We start from the raw sequence: 14,970 nt of genomic DNA, 5'->3' as shown, positions 1-14,970 counted from the left end.
AAAAACTGGTATTTCTTTTAAATATCCTGGATTAAAAGAGGAAAAAAGAAAATCAGTGGCTGACTGAGTTCATTCTTTAGTTTGACCAGCTAGTCTTCAAAGGTAAATATGAGTGGAATGGCTGGATATAAAGACAAAACCAATACTCTGTGCTAGTTCGTTTAGCGTTGCTGCCTGTTGCACTAGAAAGTGGCCATATAAATGAAATGGTCTATTTACAAGGATTCTTAATAATTGGTTGAATGGCAGCTCTAGTCAATGTATAGAATGTGATTAGTCATCAAAGAGCTTAAGGTAGAGGAGATAATTTAACCTTTTAAATCTGTTCCTGAGAGACTGGGGATGTTTTCTTCACCTGGAGAATCTGAGAAATCTGTGAAGTTTCCAGGGCCTGCCAATTTACTCTTGAGCCTATTTTGAAAGTGAGATTCCAATGGAAGTCAGTGAAAACTCAGAACAAATGAGGAAAAATGAAACATAATTTTTTTTTACCCATAATTACAGGCAGCAACACTGTAAGGTCTGGTTGGTTGGCTAATAGAGGGGAAAGTAAGGGAGGGAGGAGAGAAGGTCTTAAAGGTTTCTGAAGGATCTAGGTCTGTCTTGATTCTGCCCTTGGAGGCAACTGCATAATTTCAGGGGTCCAAATATCTACAGCTGGTTTTTTGGTGGTTTTTTTTTTGTGGTTGTTACTCAAGTATTGAAACAGAATTACTTTCACTGGGGAATAAATATAAGGGGCAAATTTACACAGAGGAAAAAACTAAAGCTATTAACTTTTTTGTGCTGATTCATAACAAGATGGTTACAAAATGGCTTATGTCTGAGTTTATCCTATATTGTTCTTAGACAGTTAAGTGCCATAATTGCCTGAGCCCCCCTTATTAGTCAGTACAGACAGAGATAACTACACAGGCAAATCAGCCAACCTGCCTCTCTCCCCTGATGGCTGAGAGAACTTAGAGCAAATGGACATTTAAAATTAGGCATTTGTTTTGTTTATTTTGGATTTATTTTGTGTTTTCATTGAATGTTCACTGTCTTTGCTAACAGTCAAAATAGATTCTTATGAGAAATCCATGGTTGTTTTTTTAGTGACTTGCTTAAAATGGCATGTCTGTGTGTGCAGTGTTCATGTGTTTTGTCTCGTAACAGGTTCAGAAGAAGAATTAAACCCTGTTTTGATGGCTTTGAAAAGGAGTGCAGATAGGAAAATGGCTTCCAAAAGTCTAGAGGACATTTCATCAGCCACCTCAAGTGAGCACAAAGCTTGTGTGTGTCTCCCATGACCCCCAGTTGGGCTTAAACGTGTTCATGCTGGTCTTCCATGCAGCTTTGCCAAGTAGTGTTTTTGTCTTTGTTTCTCAATAAGCCATATGGAGCTTGTACTGTACAACTGAATTCTTTTCTCACACGTTTTAGTTTTCAGTTCTTTGTGTTAATTTTGAAACAACACTGGTCTATGAAGCAGACATCTTCCAAAAATGTGCTATGTTAATCAGTGATGAACTGTTTCTTGCATAGTTTTTCAATAGTGAAAGTATTGGCAACCACCCAAATCAGTAATGAGCAGCAACTGCCATTGTCTCCTGGCTACTTGCTTGGGTCAAATTAGTAGACAGTGGAAGTATGAAAAAAATCATCTTAGTTTAGTAGTGTTTTACCTGTGTGTTCTAGCAGTTAATATACCAAACTCACTTTAAGAGAATACAGTGAGACAAGATTGTACTTAAAATTCATTCCTGACTTCCCTCTGTAGCCTCTTAGGATTTTTTTTTTTAAATTATTATTCCTGTCTCACTTCACCCTGCCCCTGAGTTTTCATGCTTATCTCACATCTAATGGTCATCTCGTGTCTAATGGGGAAGACATAAACTGAACTTACATTTCTAAATGGAAGTGTGGAGGTGTAGCTTTTGAAAGATGTTGGCTATTGTTGGCAAATTACTGTTCTAATACTACTTATGCTATTGCTTGCTTCTAACGAGTTTCTAGGTTTTAGGTATGCACTAACATTGTTGCAACAGCACACTGATAGAAACTGTGTCAACATGAGACTGCTGCTTGGATGTAGGCTTGAAGTAGTGTGTAAAGTAGAAAGCATCTCTTGAATTTAACCATTCCCACGGCTCTGCTGGTTTATTTGGTTTTTTTTGTCCTCATTACTTTTAATTCTGTGATTACCACTGTCATCCATTTTATCATACTGAACAGCAAAATTTCTGTGTTACTTTTTTCCTGCACAGATAAAGGAAAAATAAATAATCCAAAGGAAGAATTAGCTCTTAGTGCTGAAGATGGTAAATATCTTTTGTGTCTGCATGGAAGTTTATTGTTTTTTCAATGGCCTCTGTTTGCTAGTGAAGGACTTTTTAAAGCCAAGAATTGTATTGCGCTTTTGGATTTGATTAACTTCAACATGACTGAAATGCTTTTGTAGAATTTTGTTGCATTGTTTTATTCTTAAGGAATATACCTATGTTGTGTCCTGCTATATCTGCAGAAACTCTGTGCCACCTGTCAATGTGTTATTTTGGCCTTTGGTCATTCAGCCTATGGTTTCATAGTTACTGAAATCATTGAGAGCTTTGAACATCAGCTCAGTTGAAAGGCTTGGCCTGAGTAAATATTGAATTTTTCTGTTAATTTGTTGTTTTATAAGATGCAAGATGACTTTGCTAGTGCAAAACACACTTCAGAATACATCAGTTGTAAAGGAACATCTCTTACAATCCCTGTCTCAATCCAGCAAAGTAGAATTACTCTAAGCAATAGATGAACTGCTACTAGATCAGCTACTGTTGACGTTATCAGTCCATTAGTGCATTACAGATGCCTTACTGTTAAATTTTTCTATATACCTTTAGAAATTCCAAATCTAAGCAAAATAAAAGCAAACCTGCTCAAGGAACATGTCAAGATGAACACTGACTATGCTGGAATATAACACACAATTCTTTTCTTTGCTGCATTGGAGCACTACAGTTTTAAAAAATATTTGTGCACAGTTACATTTATTGTCATGTTTTAGATGCTTTAAAGCATTTTGCATGTTAGCGGCCTATAGTATAAATAGAATGATCATAGTGTAATAGGATGCATGCAATGTCCAGTAAATTAACAAGACTTAAGTACTTTGCTTTCAAATGGAGACCCCTACTGAAAGCATGTTTTACATTCAGTATGGAATGTGTAGACACTTACCTGAAAAGGGTGGGGGGTGTTTGAGTTAAATTTATTAAGAATGAAGGGGTTTTTTTGGTTGGTTCTTTTTTTTTTTTTTTTAAAAAAAAAGACAAACAGCCAAACTGATAGCTGTACAGACAGAATAAGGCAAGTTCTTTTGAAAATACTATTCATCTTTTTGCTTTGCCTAGCTTAAACACTCATGTTACCTTTGTTATCATCCAGCTCCTCAAAGGAGGACAGCGATGCAAAACACAGAACCGTATGGGGTCTGGGGAAGTCAAAAACTTCCTGCATATAAAATATATATTGATGCTATTTATAACATTGCAAAGCTGTTTGTGTTACTGAATGACTGTTGTCAATACTGCACTGAGCAGGTCTGAAACTTGATCAGCATCAAGAGAGGAATGAAAATACAGCAGGAAGTGAGTAACAGGATTCTTCTAGCAGACAATGGAGTGACTTCTCCACTGATATTTAAACTAATACTTTAAAAATCCTTTTTTTATTTAACAACTAACAAGTTATACATCTGGACTAGATACTTGCTCAATGGGAATACTTCATCTAACTGCATACTGACAATAACCGATACGTGGAGCACTGTTTGAGCTTCAACAGCAAAAGCTTTGCAAAAGCTTAACTCATGCCTTGCAAATAATCCCATCGTGCAGTATTTCATTTTGTGCAATGTGCCCCTGTAGCTGGCTGTTTGTTGCCAAGTAATTCTGTCGTACGTTATTCAGTATTGAAGCGTTTCACAATGTGTATCCAGTCCAAAGATATAGAGCTTTAGTGCATTATTAAATATGAGTATGGTTAGAGCATAATTGTGGGCTTACTGCAAACTGGATTTTTGCAAGGCTAGCTTGTGCAATTAAGCTTTGTATAGAGCATAGAACTGAACTTCAATAGAGGTATACAAAAGTTGGAGAGATGAGCTGCAAAAAAGTGCATTATTAATGAGATATGCATCTTATTAACTAGGAATAGTTGAAACTTCCGTGTTCAGGTCTAAAAATTGCTTGATTTACATAAATGTTCCTATTGCAATTAATTAGGCTGAGTAAATAAAAGAACAGTTTGGCTTGTACATCTTACCAAGATCCTTATGATGACTCTAATGTCAATGATGGTGTGGTTACTGCATAAGTGCACTTATCCTTGCTCTGGGAAGAAAGTCTAGAAGGTAAAATGAAAATGTTTTCTTCATCACATTTGATCAGAATTTGCTTGCAGCACCCAGGCTTGTATGTCATGTCAGCAACATAAACATTTTTGCTCCTGCCATACAAAGTTCTTTGGTCAGTGTTATAGGAGATGTCAAAGTGGATTATCCTTCCTAATGGTAGCTTCTCTGGGTCCTATATGGGGGGGCGACAGGCAGAAAATCTTGCATCCAGGTTGTAAACTGGTTGTGCACATGCATGTATTTCATCAAAGTTGCTTGTTTCTAACCATGTCCTCTTACGGAATTTCACTGTTTTGATGTACAAATGTATTTTTGAAGCCTTTTGAATTGCTGCTCTTCAGTTTCCACAGTGCCTTCACAGCCTGATAAGCCGTTTTCCAATCCTGAAAAACTCAAAGGACTGAGCAAGTCAGTACCATCGTTCCTACAGGAAGAGGTACGTTCCATCTCTGAAATATTCTACCTAAACTTTTTGATTACTGTGGCATTTTGTGTTTGTCAAGTAGTGCTTTCCAAGGTCTGCTAAGCCAGTTTACTATTGGACCATGGCATGGAACTGAGGTTGTGGTGTAACAATCAGGAGGTGATCCTGAACAATCTGTGGCTAATTAACCTTTCAGAAACTTTAGTCCAGTAACTAGTGGTTTATTCTACTGTACAGCTCAACATACAGAGCATGTTTTATCTAGGAGATTGAAGCATAGTGAATGCTTGCTGTTATTCCCAAAGGCAGTCTCTATCCTTAAACTAACAGGTCCTGTTTGCTCTTTAGAACATACGTACGTGCATACATTTATTTTCCTCAGAGCCTAAAATCTAAAATGAGTGTGTAAGACCATAAGAAAGTCACCATCTGGTAACCCTTCTCACATGGGTATTAGCTTGGTATTCTGCTTGGGGATGTAGGTTCAGGTACCAGGCTGTTAACTCCATGTAAGTGAACTTTCAGAACTTCTGACAACATACTGTGCCTCTGTAAGTCTATTATTATTATTGTTGTCGTCATCAGCATTGTGGTGTGGGCCTTCGTATAAGCTCTGAGGCCGTATTCAAATCTCCTAAAATGACACCAAAGTTTGAAAGTGATAAGGGATTTGAACTGCCTGGTCTATGACTCCCCAAACAGTCAGTAAAGAGAGGAGTGGAGCCTGTGTTTAGACCAAGCATGAACCTCCTACCATAAATGCCTAAAAAAGGTAGCTCCATTGGTCACAGGGAACAGGTAGCTCTGGAGAATAGGAAATACCTCATCATTATTGAACTTGGATAACATGCTAGATTGTTTTTTTTCTTTTTTCTTTTTTTTTTTTTGCGTGCCATAGTATGAATATGAATTTGTATGGCAAATGTGCATGCAAAACTCCCCCTCCCCCAAGCTGCTAGCAAATGGTGGTACAAACACCTGAGTCCTGTCAATGAAGGATGTGCATTAGCGGACCCAGTTGTAAATGGGACACAGGAATTTGGGGCACAGATATCACAAAAATACCTGTGTCTGTGTTATAAAATGAGGAATTGCTGCTTACCCTAGCCCTTATCACTGTAACTACAGCATAAGCATCAATATTTTGGATTATTTTTCTAAAAACACATGTCTGAAAGGACTGAAGAGTCAGAAACAAGAATATGCTGTGCCCTGTCTTACCCTACTTCCTCCTAAAGTCTGAAATAACCAAAATGTGATACAGGTTTGATTAATCTTACCTTAAGTGCGGAACTTAAAACCATTCAGTGTCTATGAATTACACGTCTTTGGTTAAAGACTATCTAAAATTACACCATCCTAATGCCCCTTCTGCTGAGAAGAATGCAGAGGAAACTTTTCTAAGGCTGTTAACATTGCACCATGGATGGATCAAAAGATTAGCATTTCAAACCATTAGAGTTGGGATACCAAACAAGTCTGAAATGAGTATCTGGGCATCTAAAAACAACCAGTTACAGCTTCTGTAAGAAACCAGGTAAAAAGCTTACTCATGTGGGTTTTGAATGGAACAGTCTGACGAATACTTGAAAGCCAAAGGACTATCTGTAATCAATCTGGTCAGAGTAGAAAGGGTTTGGGGATAGTTCATAGTGATATTCTAAGAAATTGTCAGCACCTAAATCTGTTTATTCTGCCCCCCAAATTTATTTTTAAAATTGTGATTAGTCCCAATACTGTCTTTAGTTACCAAGCTCACAGCACATACAAGTCATACGCATGCATGCACACACAAACATATGGGGGGTGTGTGTGTGTATATATATATATATGTAAAAAAATAGAGTGTATAGCTATAAAAATAGCATGTACGTATACCACATGCTGGTTCCACATGCCTTGGAGTTTTATAATCACTGAAGTACCATCTGGCCAATATGAAGCATGAAACTAATGAATGGATAACGTAAACCTGGTAGAAGTAACAGGTTAGGAATAAGCATTGTAGACACAATGTAGTCACAGTAGTATTAACACTCATTTCTATGTACTAGTTCAGTTCTGGAATTATTTTTAAAATAATGAACTCTGATAATAACATACTTTCTAATTCAAGAAGAAATACAAGGAAGTCTGTCTCTTAGATTACCAGTGTGTTTTCCTTCTGGTTAAAAGAGAACAACCTAAAAATTAAGGGTTCTTTACTTGTGAATAGTAATATCCTTATTTAACATTTGAATTAACTTTAAAAGAAATAAATAATCACAAGTGTAATGCGTTCTGGAGGCATGCAGTCACGCCAGTGCTTAGTAATTCCTTGTCTCTGAACTTCCAGACGTTTCACAAACCTTCATGAGAAGTACAGGGTTGAAAGTAAGCAGAACTGGATTCAGTCCTGTATGTCTTCTGCTGACCTGCTGTGTGGACAGCAGCTAAAATGGTTTTAGGGAAGCCATATATCCTTCCTCTATCAGAGAGCTTAGGATTTTCCTGTCTTTCAAAGAGCCCATGTAACAGGACGGATTATCCACACTGCTTAACTGTTACTTCACTCCCTGGATTTCTTTTGGACAGTCCTGAATAGCTCTCTCCAAAACAATTTTTCTCTCAAGGAGCCTTCCCCTATGTATGATGGACATTAGTCAGTCCTTACCTTTGGCCTCTGAACTGGGGAACAGTCCTGGCTTGCTTTTACTTAGTAGTATAGACATAGCCAGAGAAGCTACAATCAATGGATCTGTATAAAGACTTATTCAAAATGCTTATATGCTAGATATTTATTTCTTAATGTGTGTAGAAATTGTTGTTTACTCACCTTGCACCTTTTAGTAGAAGATCTATGGCAACAGTTCAAAACTGTGTAAGGGAGTGGGGGAAGGCTTGTAAATTGTTCATGGATGGAATACAACAGGGAGATGATGCTTTCTGTAACAGCTTGCACAGGAAGATGCCAAGGCACATGTGGGAGGTAAAGCACTGACTATTTAGTACAGTGATAGCATTGAGACAGAACAGGCTTGTAAGCACATAACCTGATAATGACCAAGTAAACCAAAACTGCAGTTCCCTGATGGAAAAGCAGGGCCATGCTTGCCCTCTTGCAAGAAAGGCTTTTTGCAAAAGCCATGCACTGTATCCAGTGGTGTTCTACTCTGCATGTTACCTTCCAGCTAGCTGCCTTCAAGATAGAGGGTACAGAATTGATAGTATTTGCTATGTAACAAAAAAGGGACTGGTAAGAGACCTGAGCATTACCCCTTGCATGAGATAGTGAAGTAGAGAAGTTGAGTTTAGTTGTCCCAATAAGGTTAACTTTGTACTTTTTCATTGCTATTTGAGATTTAAAACCAAAAAACAAACCTGGTTGCGTTACTGCTTTAAAAAATTTTCAGTGTAGGCTTTCCATCAGAAAAATTCTCTTTCAACTTTTTTTTAAGTGCATGACCTAATTCAAGGGGATTTAAATTCAGGTTTTCACTGAGTTTGCATTAAAATTCTGTTTGTTTTTTCTTTTTTAATGTTCCTTGTGACTATAAAGAACCTACACAGACTTTCTTTCTGTGATGTTTTTGTAGAGTGATAACAGAGAGACAGACACAGCATCAGACAGCAGTTATTCCTTTGGCAGAATCAAGAAGAGTCCCAGCTCTCTAACCACTCTTAGCGGCTCTTCTGGCATGGCCTCCTTATCCTCTGTATGTAAACCAAAGCCTTGTTTTAATGGCACTTTGCTTTTGCTAATCTCTCCAGTACTGTTTCGGTTCCCTTCTTATTCCTCTTATCCTTCTTCCCTTGGCATTTCTGTCTCCTTCCTTCCCTCTCTGTTATATGAACCCTTGCATGGAATTGCCTAAAGCAAATACAACAGAATTGGTTTTACTTTTTTTACTTTCTAGCAATATATTGGAGCCTGTTCAAGTTTCCACTGTGCAGCATACTCTATAAACACTGAGCAAAGAGATTGCTTTTACTCTAAGCTTACATTTGCAGCTGGAAATGAGAGACCATTTATATAGAACAAACATTTAGAAAAGGAGAAAGGGGGGAGAAGTAAGTGAAAGCAAGAGACAGTATTGGTATGTGGGGTGCGTAATTAAGTGAACTGGCTGACCAAAAGTCATCAGTTTATGTGGACTTCATGGGAAAAGTAGAATTTTGGGGAAGGATATTGAGATTAAAAAAAAGATTGTACGTCCTTCTCTTTCTACATATGTAGCGTTTAATTTTTGGTGTTTTATATAAGTAAATAATTCAGCCATACAGACTTTTATCACTAATATTTTTGTTGGTATTTTCAGAAGGCCTGTTGTCCTAAACTGTTAAGCTCTGCTTTCTGCAAGAAAGAGCAGCTGAAGAGATATACAAATAATATTTCAAGGATCTGATCACAGGCAATCTCCAGATCTACAGCATCCTATCTTTTTATTTCTTCTATCTCAATGCAATACACGCATTCAAATTCTTTTGTAGAAAACTTGGCCTAGCACCTTTGATTTACAAACAACTTCCTTTTGTTAATCTGCTTGCTGAGAAGCTTGTATAATAGTGTCTATTACATTTTGTTATTACATCTAAAAGGACACAGTTGATTTCTTTACTGTCTGAATTCTGAGCATAACTTCTACCCTAATCTTGAAGTATCTGGTGAAATGCAATGACTGGAAAATTTTTCTCCTCTTGTATGATACAGGTGAGCGGAAGTCTAATGAGCATTTATAGTGCAGACTTCGGTGATATTGATGTGAAGGGGAACATTCAGTTTGCTATTGATTATGTAGAACAGCTGAATGAGCTCCACATTTTTATTTGCCAGTGTAAAGACTTGGCAATGGCAGATGTTAAGCGACAGCGTTCAGACCCGTGAGTACAGAGAATATATTTATTTCTGAATGGAATTTTTACTTTTAATGTGAAAATGAAAACTGATGGTTTTTTCCAGTTTCTATAACCTGTTGGGGTAAACAACCCAATAAATAAATGAAGAGGCTATAACATGCTTTACGTGTTTTTCCACTCTGAACTGAATATATAATTGCTACTATAAATCAGTACATATATTAAAATGGGAAGGTCAAACTTCTAAGAATATGACATTCTCTTTTAAAATTCAACTTTCCAGATGGTAAATCCTGATTTGATAAGTTTGGGATAGGATTAGAACCTATAAACCTGATATCTAGGCATACTATAGTTATATATTCTGTATGTGTTGAGAAGACATTTCAACAGATTTCCCCCTGGTAGAAGGAGGTTAATGTCCCACTTTGGAAACTGTAACAATACTTAATCACTGCTGTTCCATTTCTTAAATATAACAATGTAACATAATGGCTAATTAAGTGGATTTCTTTTACTTTATAAGCAAATACTTGTGTATTTTGGAAGGGGAAGTTGGAAAGGGTGGGTTCTTTGCTCTTCTAACAAGCCTGTCTATATTTTAGGTATGTAAAGACCTACCTGCTTCCAGAGAAGTATAAGCTGGGCAAACGGAAGACCTCTGTCAAAAAGAAAACTTTTAATCCAGTCTATAATGAAATACTGCGGGTATTTATCAAACTATTACTAGACATGAAATACTGCATGCATGAAGTATGAGGAATCTTAACTTTTAGGCACAGGTTTAGATGCTCTCGAAAGAGATGTTTGGATGAGATGGATTGCTCTGTAGAAGTACCTATGTCCTTCCATTGATGGGTTAACTCTACAGTGTACTCTGAATACAGCATTGAGAAACCTGATTGTTGTATACTTATCGCAAACAAACACAAGCCAACTATGAGCTTAAGATGCTTGAAATAAAAAGTAAAACATGAAGAGAGTTTTGTTCTGAAATGAAAAAGTGAGCAGTTACGAATGTATAAACTCACACATGCTTTTTTCAAACCTTGTCACTTTCAGACACAGCATTGATAAACATCCAGCTTGTTTTAATTTTTTTTCTCATGTCTTCTTCCTCACAGTATAAAATTGAGAAGGGTCTCCTAAAGAACCAAAGCCTTAATATCTCTGTCTGGCACAATGATACCTTTGGGAGGAATAGCTTCCTTGGTGAAGTGGAGCTGGATTTAGGAACTTGGGACTGGAATGATAAATCCAACAAGCAGATGAATTGGTTTCCACTCAAGCCAAGGGTAGGTTACTAAGGATGGGTTAGCTGTTTTGTGTTTTCCGCTGTGCAAGTGCAAAACCAAGTCATTATTTGTTTAGGCCTGGTCTTGTGTGTTCTGTGGCTTTTGTGTTGGTTATAATCGTAAATACCTCTTTACTGGTAAATGGATCATACAGTTCTGAGGTTTCTATTAGCGTAGTAAGTAGCTAGCTATTATAGTAGGAAAAATTTTCTCATAGTCTAAGGACCAGGAATGTCAAGGTATTTTTCACTTACGTCATGTTGCTGCAATAGATACTTGTTCCATGAATATGAAGTAAACCTCCTGAGAATACGGAGCAAGTGCAGCAACATTTTAATATCAGATGTAATTATGACTTCCATGTCTGTATGCCTGTTGTTTGTTAATGGGTTTCAGCCAAAATCTAAACTTTTAGTTAAGCCACTGCCAGAGGTTCTGGTTTCTTTTGTTGTTTTTCTCTCTTTTTCTTTTTTTTTTTCCCTTTCTCTTTGAATTTACTTCATTTGTTCATTCCAAAATTAGCTCAATCCAAAGTTTAATAATTTGTAGAACAAACCAGGAATGTCATGGTTGTCTTTAGCACTATTTTAATTCGACTGATTTTAAAAGTGCTCTGGGTAGATAAATGTAACCAAATGTTAACAGGTGCCATGTTCCATCTACAGAGGGTCCATGACTCTCTATGAAGAAGTGACATACTCTTGTGCCTTTTTGCAAGATAACTGTTGTTGAGGCTGACTTTTAGATTGTATTAAATGAGACAAAACGTTCCTATCGAAATGAGTTTATAAAAGTGCACTTTCTGTTGCACAAAGAGTAAGTTTCCTGATTGAAAAAGCATATGTTCTAGTTTTTTAAATAAGTGCACAACAGTGGAAAAGATGTACCCTCAAAGCCTTTTGGCCTCTCCTGGGTCTTATTTTCTGCTTTAGTGGAAGAGCTGTATATCTGAGGCACTGTCAAGTGGTTAAACATACCCTAAAATCTCTAATGTCCTGTAATCTGACAGAAGACTAATGGGTAGGGAAACAAGAAAGAAATCTTGCCTCATGTAGAAGTCAAGCTTGTTCCAGTGGAAAACTTTGCATGGTAAACTCTGTGCGTGAACTGCAAGGTTTGAGATTTCTGGGTTTTTTTCTTAAATTTCAGACTTCAACAATGGCTTTTAAACCAGAAAACAGAGGGGAGATGAAACTAGCCCTCCAGTATGTCCCACACCCTGTTGGAGGTATGCATTGCTTCTTTCTTTGGTTTTGTCAGGCCTTTGGGGTTTTTGTTCTTTTTAAAAAAAAAAAAAAAAAAAAAAAGGCTGTTTAATGTTTTTTCAGCCAATTCAGACATCTTGTTCCAACATAAAAGTAGAACTTTTTTTTTTTTTCTTTTTAGAGGATTAATTCACCCCGGTCATGAATTCAATTTAGGATCCAAAGATTGCTTTAGAATCTTTTGTTGTTTTTAATGTTACTACAGAAGAAATTACCTCATTTTTATAATCTTAAATTTGTAAGATTCTGTATATATCTGTATGTGTAACAAAAATCTGTTTTATCACTAACAATTTTAGGTAATATCAATCATCAGGCAGGTGCTGTGATTTTTCTAAACAAACAATGACAACACACTAAATTCAAGCACTATTAGAAGTAGAAAACAGCAGTAAGTATTTAGAATGCAGCAATTTATAGCAGTACGATCTGTTTGTTTTAATCTTGCCCGGCAACTGATAACTGGCTGATCTGACAGTGAAGCCAGGTCTTTAATCCAGTCAGTCAGTCAATAAGAATTAAATATATTAAGAGCACAAAGGAGCTTATTTGAAAGTACAAGAAGCAGTAAATGCTAGCATCACATGGACTGAAGACAAGCAGATCTCTTTATCTAGGAGGCTTGGAAAGAGAAGACCAGTAGTATGTATTTGTTTAGTTGTAACAGAAGAAAAGGTGTTATAGGAATACAGACATGATGTGATCTTGCAGTACTTTGATGGGATGAAGATTGCAGCTTCAAGAGTACAGAGAGGAATGCTAAATTAAGATGTGAGATAATGAGAGTCTAGGCCGAATATCACTTCCACAAATGGGCAGCAACTGCCACATCACAGAAATTCCATTTGAAAGGGATCTACAAGGCTTAATCAGATGTTTTGGTTTATTTTTACAGGAAAGAAGACTCTCTCTACTGGTGAGGTCCACATCTGGGTGAAGGAATGCCATGACCTTCCTCCTCTAAGAGGCAACAGGCTCAACTCTTTTATTAAGTGGTAAGAACTGTGGTTGAAATCATCAAACATGGCAGCCTAATATGACTGTTGTGCTTTCTAATCTTATCTTCATTTTTCTACATTCAAATTAAAAACCACCTAATTACTTTCTGATTCTCCTTTATTGTAATGCAAATTGTCCTGCAGAGCTTACAACTTCAAGATGCTAAGTATATACCACCAAGTAAAACACACTGGGAGAACTTTCTGCGTAATCGCTACTCTTTCATTTTGTCTGCTCAGTTACTTGGTGGAAGGACTAGTCAAAATTGTGCCTGCTTTTATTTGCATTTAAACAAAGTGTGTGTGTGCGAGAGTATGGTTTAACTTAGCAAATTGTGGGAGGAGGCAGAAGTGAGAAGCATAGTTGTGTATCTTCCTCCTTCCTTTCCACATACAGACTAAAAATGTAAAGAGACAAGAATAACAAGATGGTTGGGAAATCTCTGGCAGCAACAAAAAGGTTTCAGTTGTCATTAGTGATAATACAGCAAATAAACTCACTTGTGCCTCTTGCCCACCTGACTTCCCCTTCCCTTCCATCCTCTGAATCACAAGGGTGGATACATGCTGCCAGTATTTCTTGGGAGGAACTGAGAACATGACCTTTGACTTCATCTCCATGATGCTGAAGCATCTTATCTTCAGTCACATTCTAACACGCAAAGGACAGTGTTAATCAGTAGGTTTTGTCTATTCAGTATGTTTAATGCAGGCTATGCTGTGCAAGTGCGAACTGACAATGCTTTTTCCTTCTGAAGTACCATTCTTCCAGATACTAGCAGAAAAAGTCGCCAGAAAACAAGAACGGTGGCAAAAACTACAAACCCAGTATTCAACCACACCATGGTCTATGATGGCTTTAGACCAGAAGATTTGAAAGAAGCCTGCATAGAACTTACAGTCTGGGATCACAACAAACTAGCCAACCACTTTCTGGGAGGTCTCAGGATAGGCCTTGGAACAGGTGCTGGACAATTAATACATTAATCCTTAATTTACAAAATACAGTCTTTCCTTTTTTCCTCTTCCTTTCTGTTTCTTCTTTTTTTGCAAAGATCACTGAACAGTCTTTGTTATTTATTTACTGAAGAGTTTCATTCAGTAACTTACCTATTCTTCAGCACAGATGCTGAAATGTAAATAGTAGTAGTGTTATGAGGGTTAGGATGACTGACAACTAAGGAGAAATATTAGAAGTAAACCTTTGTCTGTCCATACATTTATCTGGTACTGTTTGAAGTACAAGAATATGCTATTCCTGCACCCAAAATCTTGATAACGTCTTACAAACTTACGCATGCAAAAGCTAGGAATGTGGTGTAAAGACAGTATTGGGTGGAGATAAAAGGATAGATCACGAATGCATGATAAGATTTGATGACATTGGATAGGAAAAATTACAAATGCAAACAAGTTTTTAGTATAAGGGCAATATAAGCTGTGCAGGTAGAAGAATTGTATGTTTTCCCTGTCATTATATTTATCCCTTTCATTGTCCTCTCTGGCCTGAGGGAAAGATGTGTTTGGAGTCTTTTCAAGCATATACAAGAAAAAAATTACATTTCCCAAATTAACTTCTCACATGGCTCACCAGAATAACCTAAAACACAGATTAGGATATTCATCCTAATTTCATTCATTAGGATATAAAATTCAATTTGAATTTTAGAGTACCCAAGGTTGTATTTCAGTACAAAATCAGTGTCCTGTTTTATCCTTAAACCCCCTCAGATATTAATCACCCATACATCTTTCTCCTTGGGATTGTGAC

The 14,970-nt window shown here is 37.0% G+C and overlaps 1 protein-coding gene across 5 annotated transcripts in view; it reads left to right on the top strand.

Annotated features, from left to right (window-relative positions):
- Positions 1–14,970, top strand: part of SYTL2 (synaptotagmin like 2) — a 62,995-nt gene that overhangs the window by 45,592 nt on the left and 2,433 nt on the right. For 4 of the 5 annotated variants that reach the window (XM_049823165.1, XM_049823167.1, XM_049823164.1 and 1 more), the window contains 11 exons: positions 1,156–1,257; positions 2,247–2,300; positions 3,567–3,614; positions 4,723–4,817; positions 8,381–8,500; positions 9,496–9,665; positions 10,247–10,349; positions 10,766–10,936; positions 12,086–12,164; positions 13,097–13,196; positions 13,958–14,163. In XM_049823165.1, coding sequence (XP_049679122.1) covers positions 1,156–1,257; positions 2,247–2,300; positions 3,567–3,614; positions 4,723–4,817; positions 8,381–8,500; positions 9,496–9,665; positions 10,247–10,349; positions 10,766–10,936; positions 12,086–12,164; positions 13,097–13,196; positions 13,958–14,163 — 1,248 coding nt within the window. The remainder of the gene's footprint in view (positions 1–1,155; positions 1,258–2,246; positions 2,301–3,566; positions 3,615–4,722; positions 4,818–8,380; positions 8,501–9,495; positions 9,666–10,246; positions 10,350–10,765; positions 10,937–12,085; positions 12,165–13,096; positions 13,197–13,957; positions 14,164–14,970) is intronic. The other variant, XM_049823163.1, reaches the window with a different exon arrangement.

This window comes from Accipiter gentilis, chromosome 19 (assembly GCF_929443795.1).
Source record: "Accipiter gentilis chromosome 19, bAccGen1.1, whole genome shotgun sequence".
NCBI classification, from domain to species: Eukaryota; Metazoa; Chordata; class Aves; order Accipitriformes; family Accipitridae; genus Astur; species Astur gentilis.
Note: the sequence above shows the minus strand (reverse complement) of the source record. Positions and strands in the feature narration are given on the sequence as shown.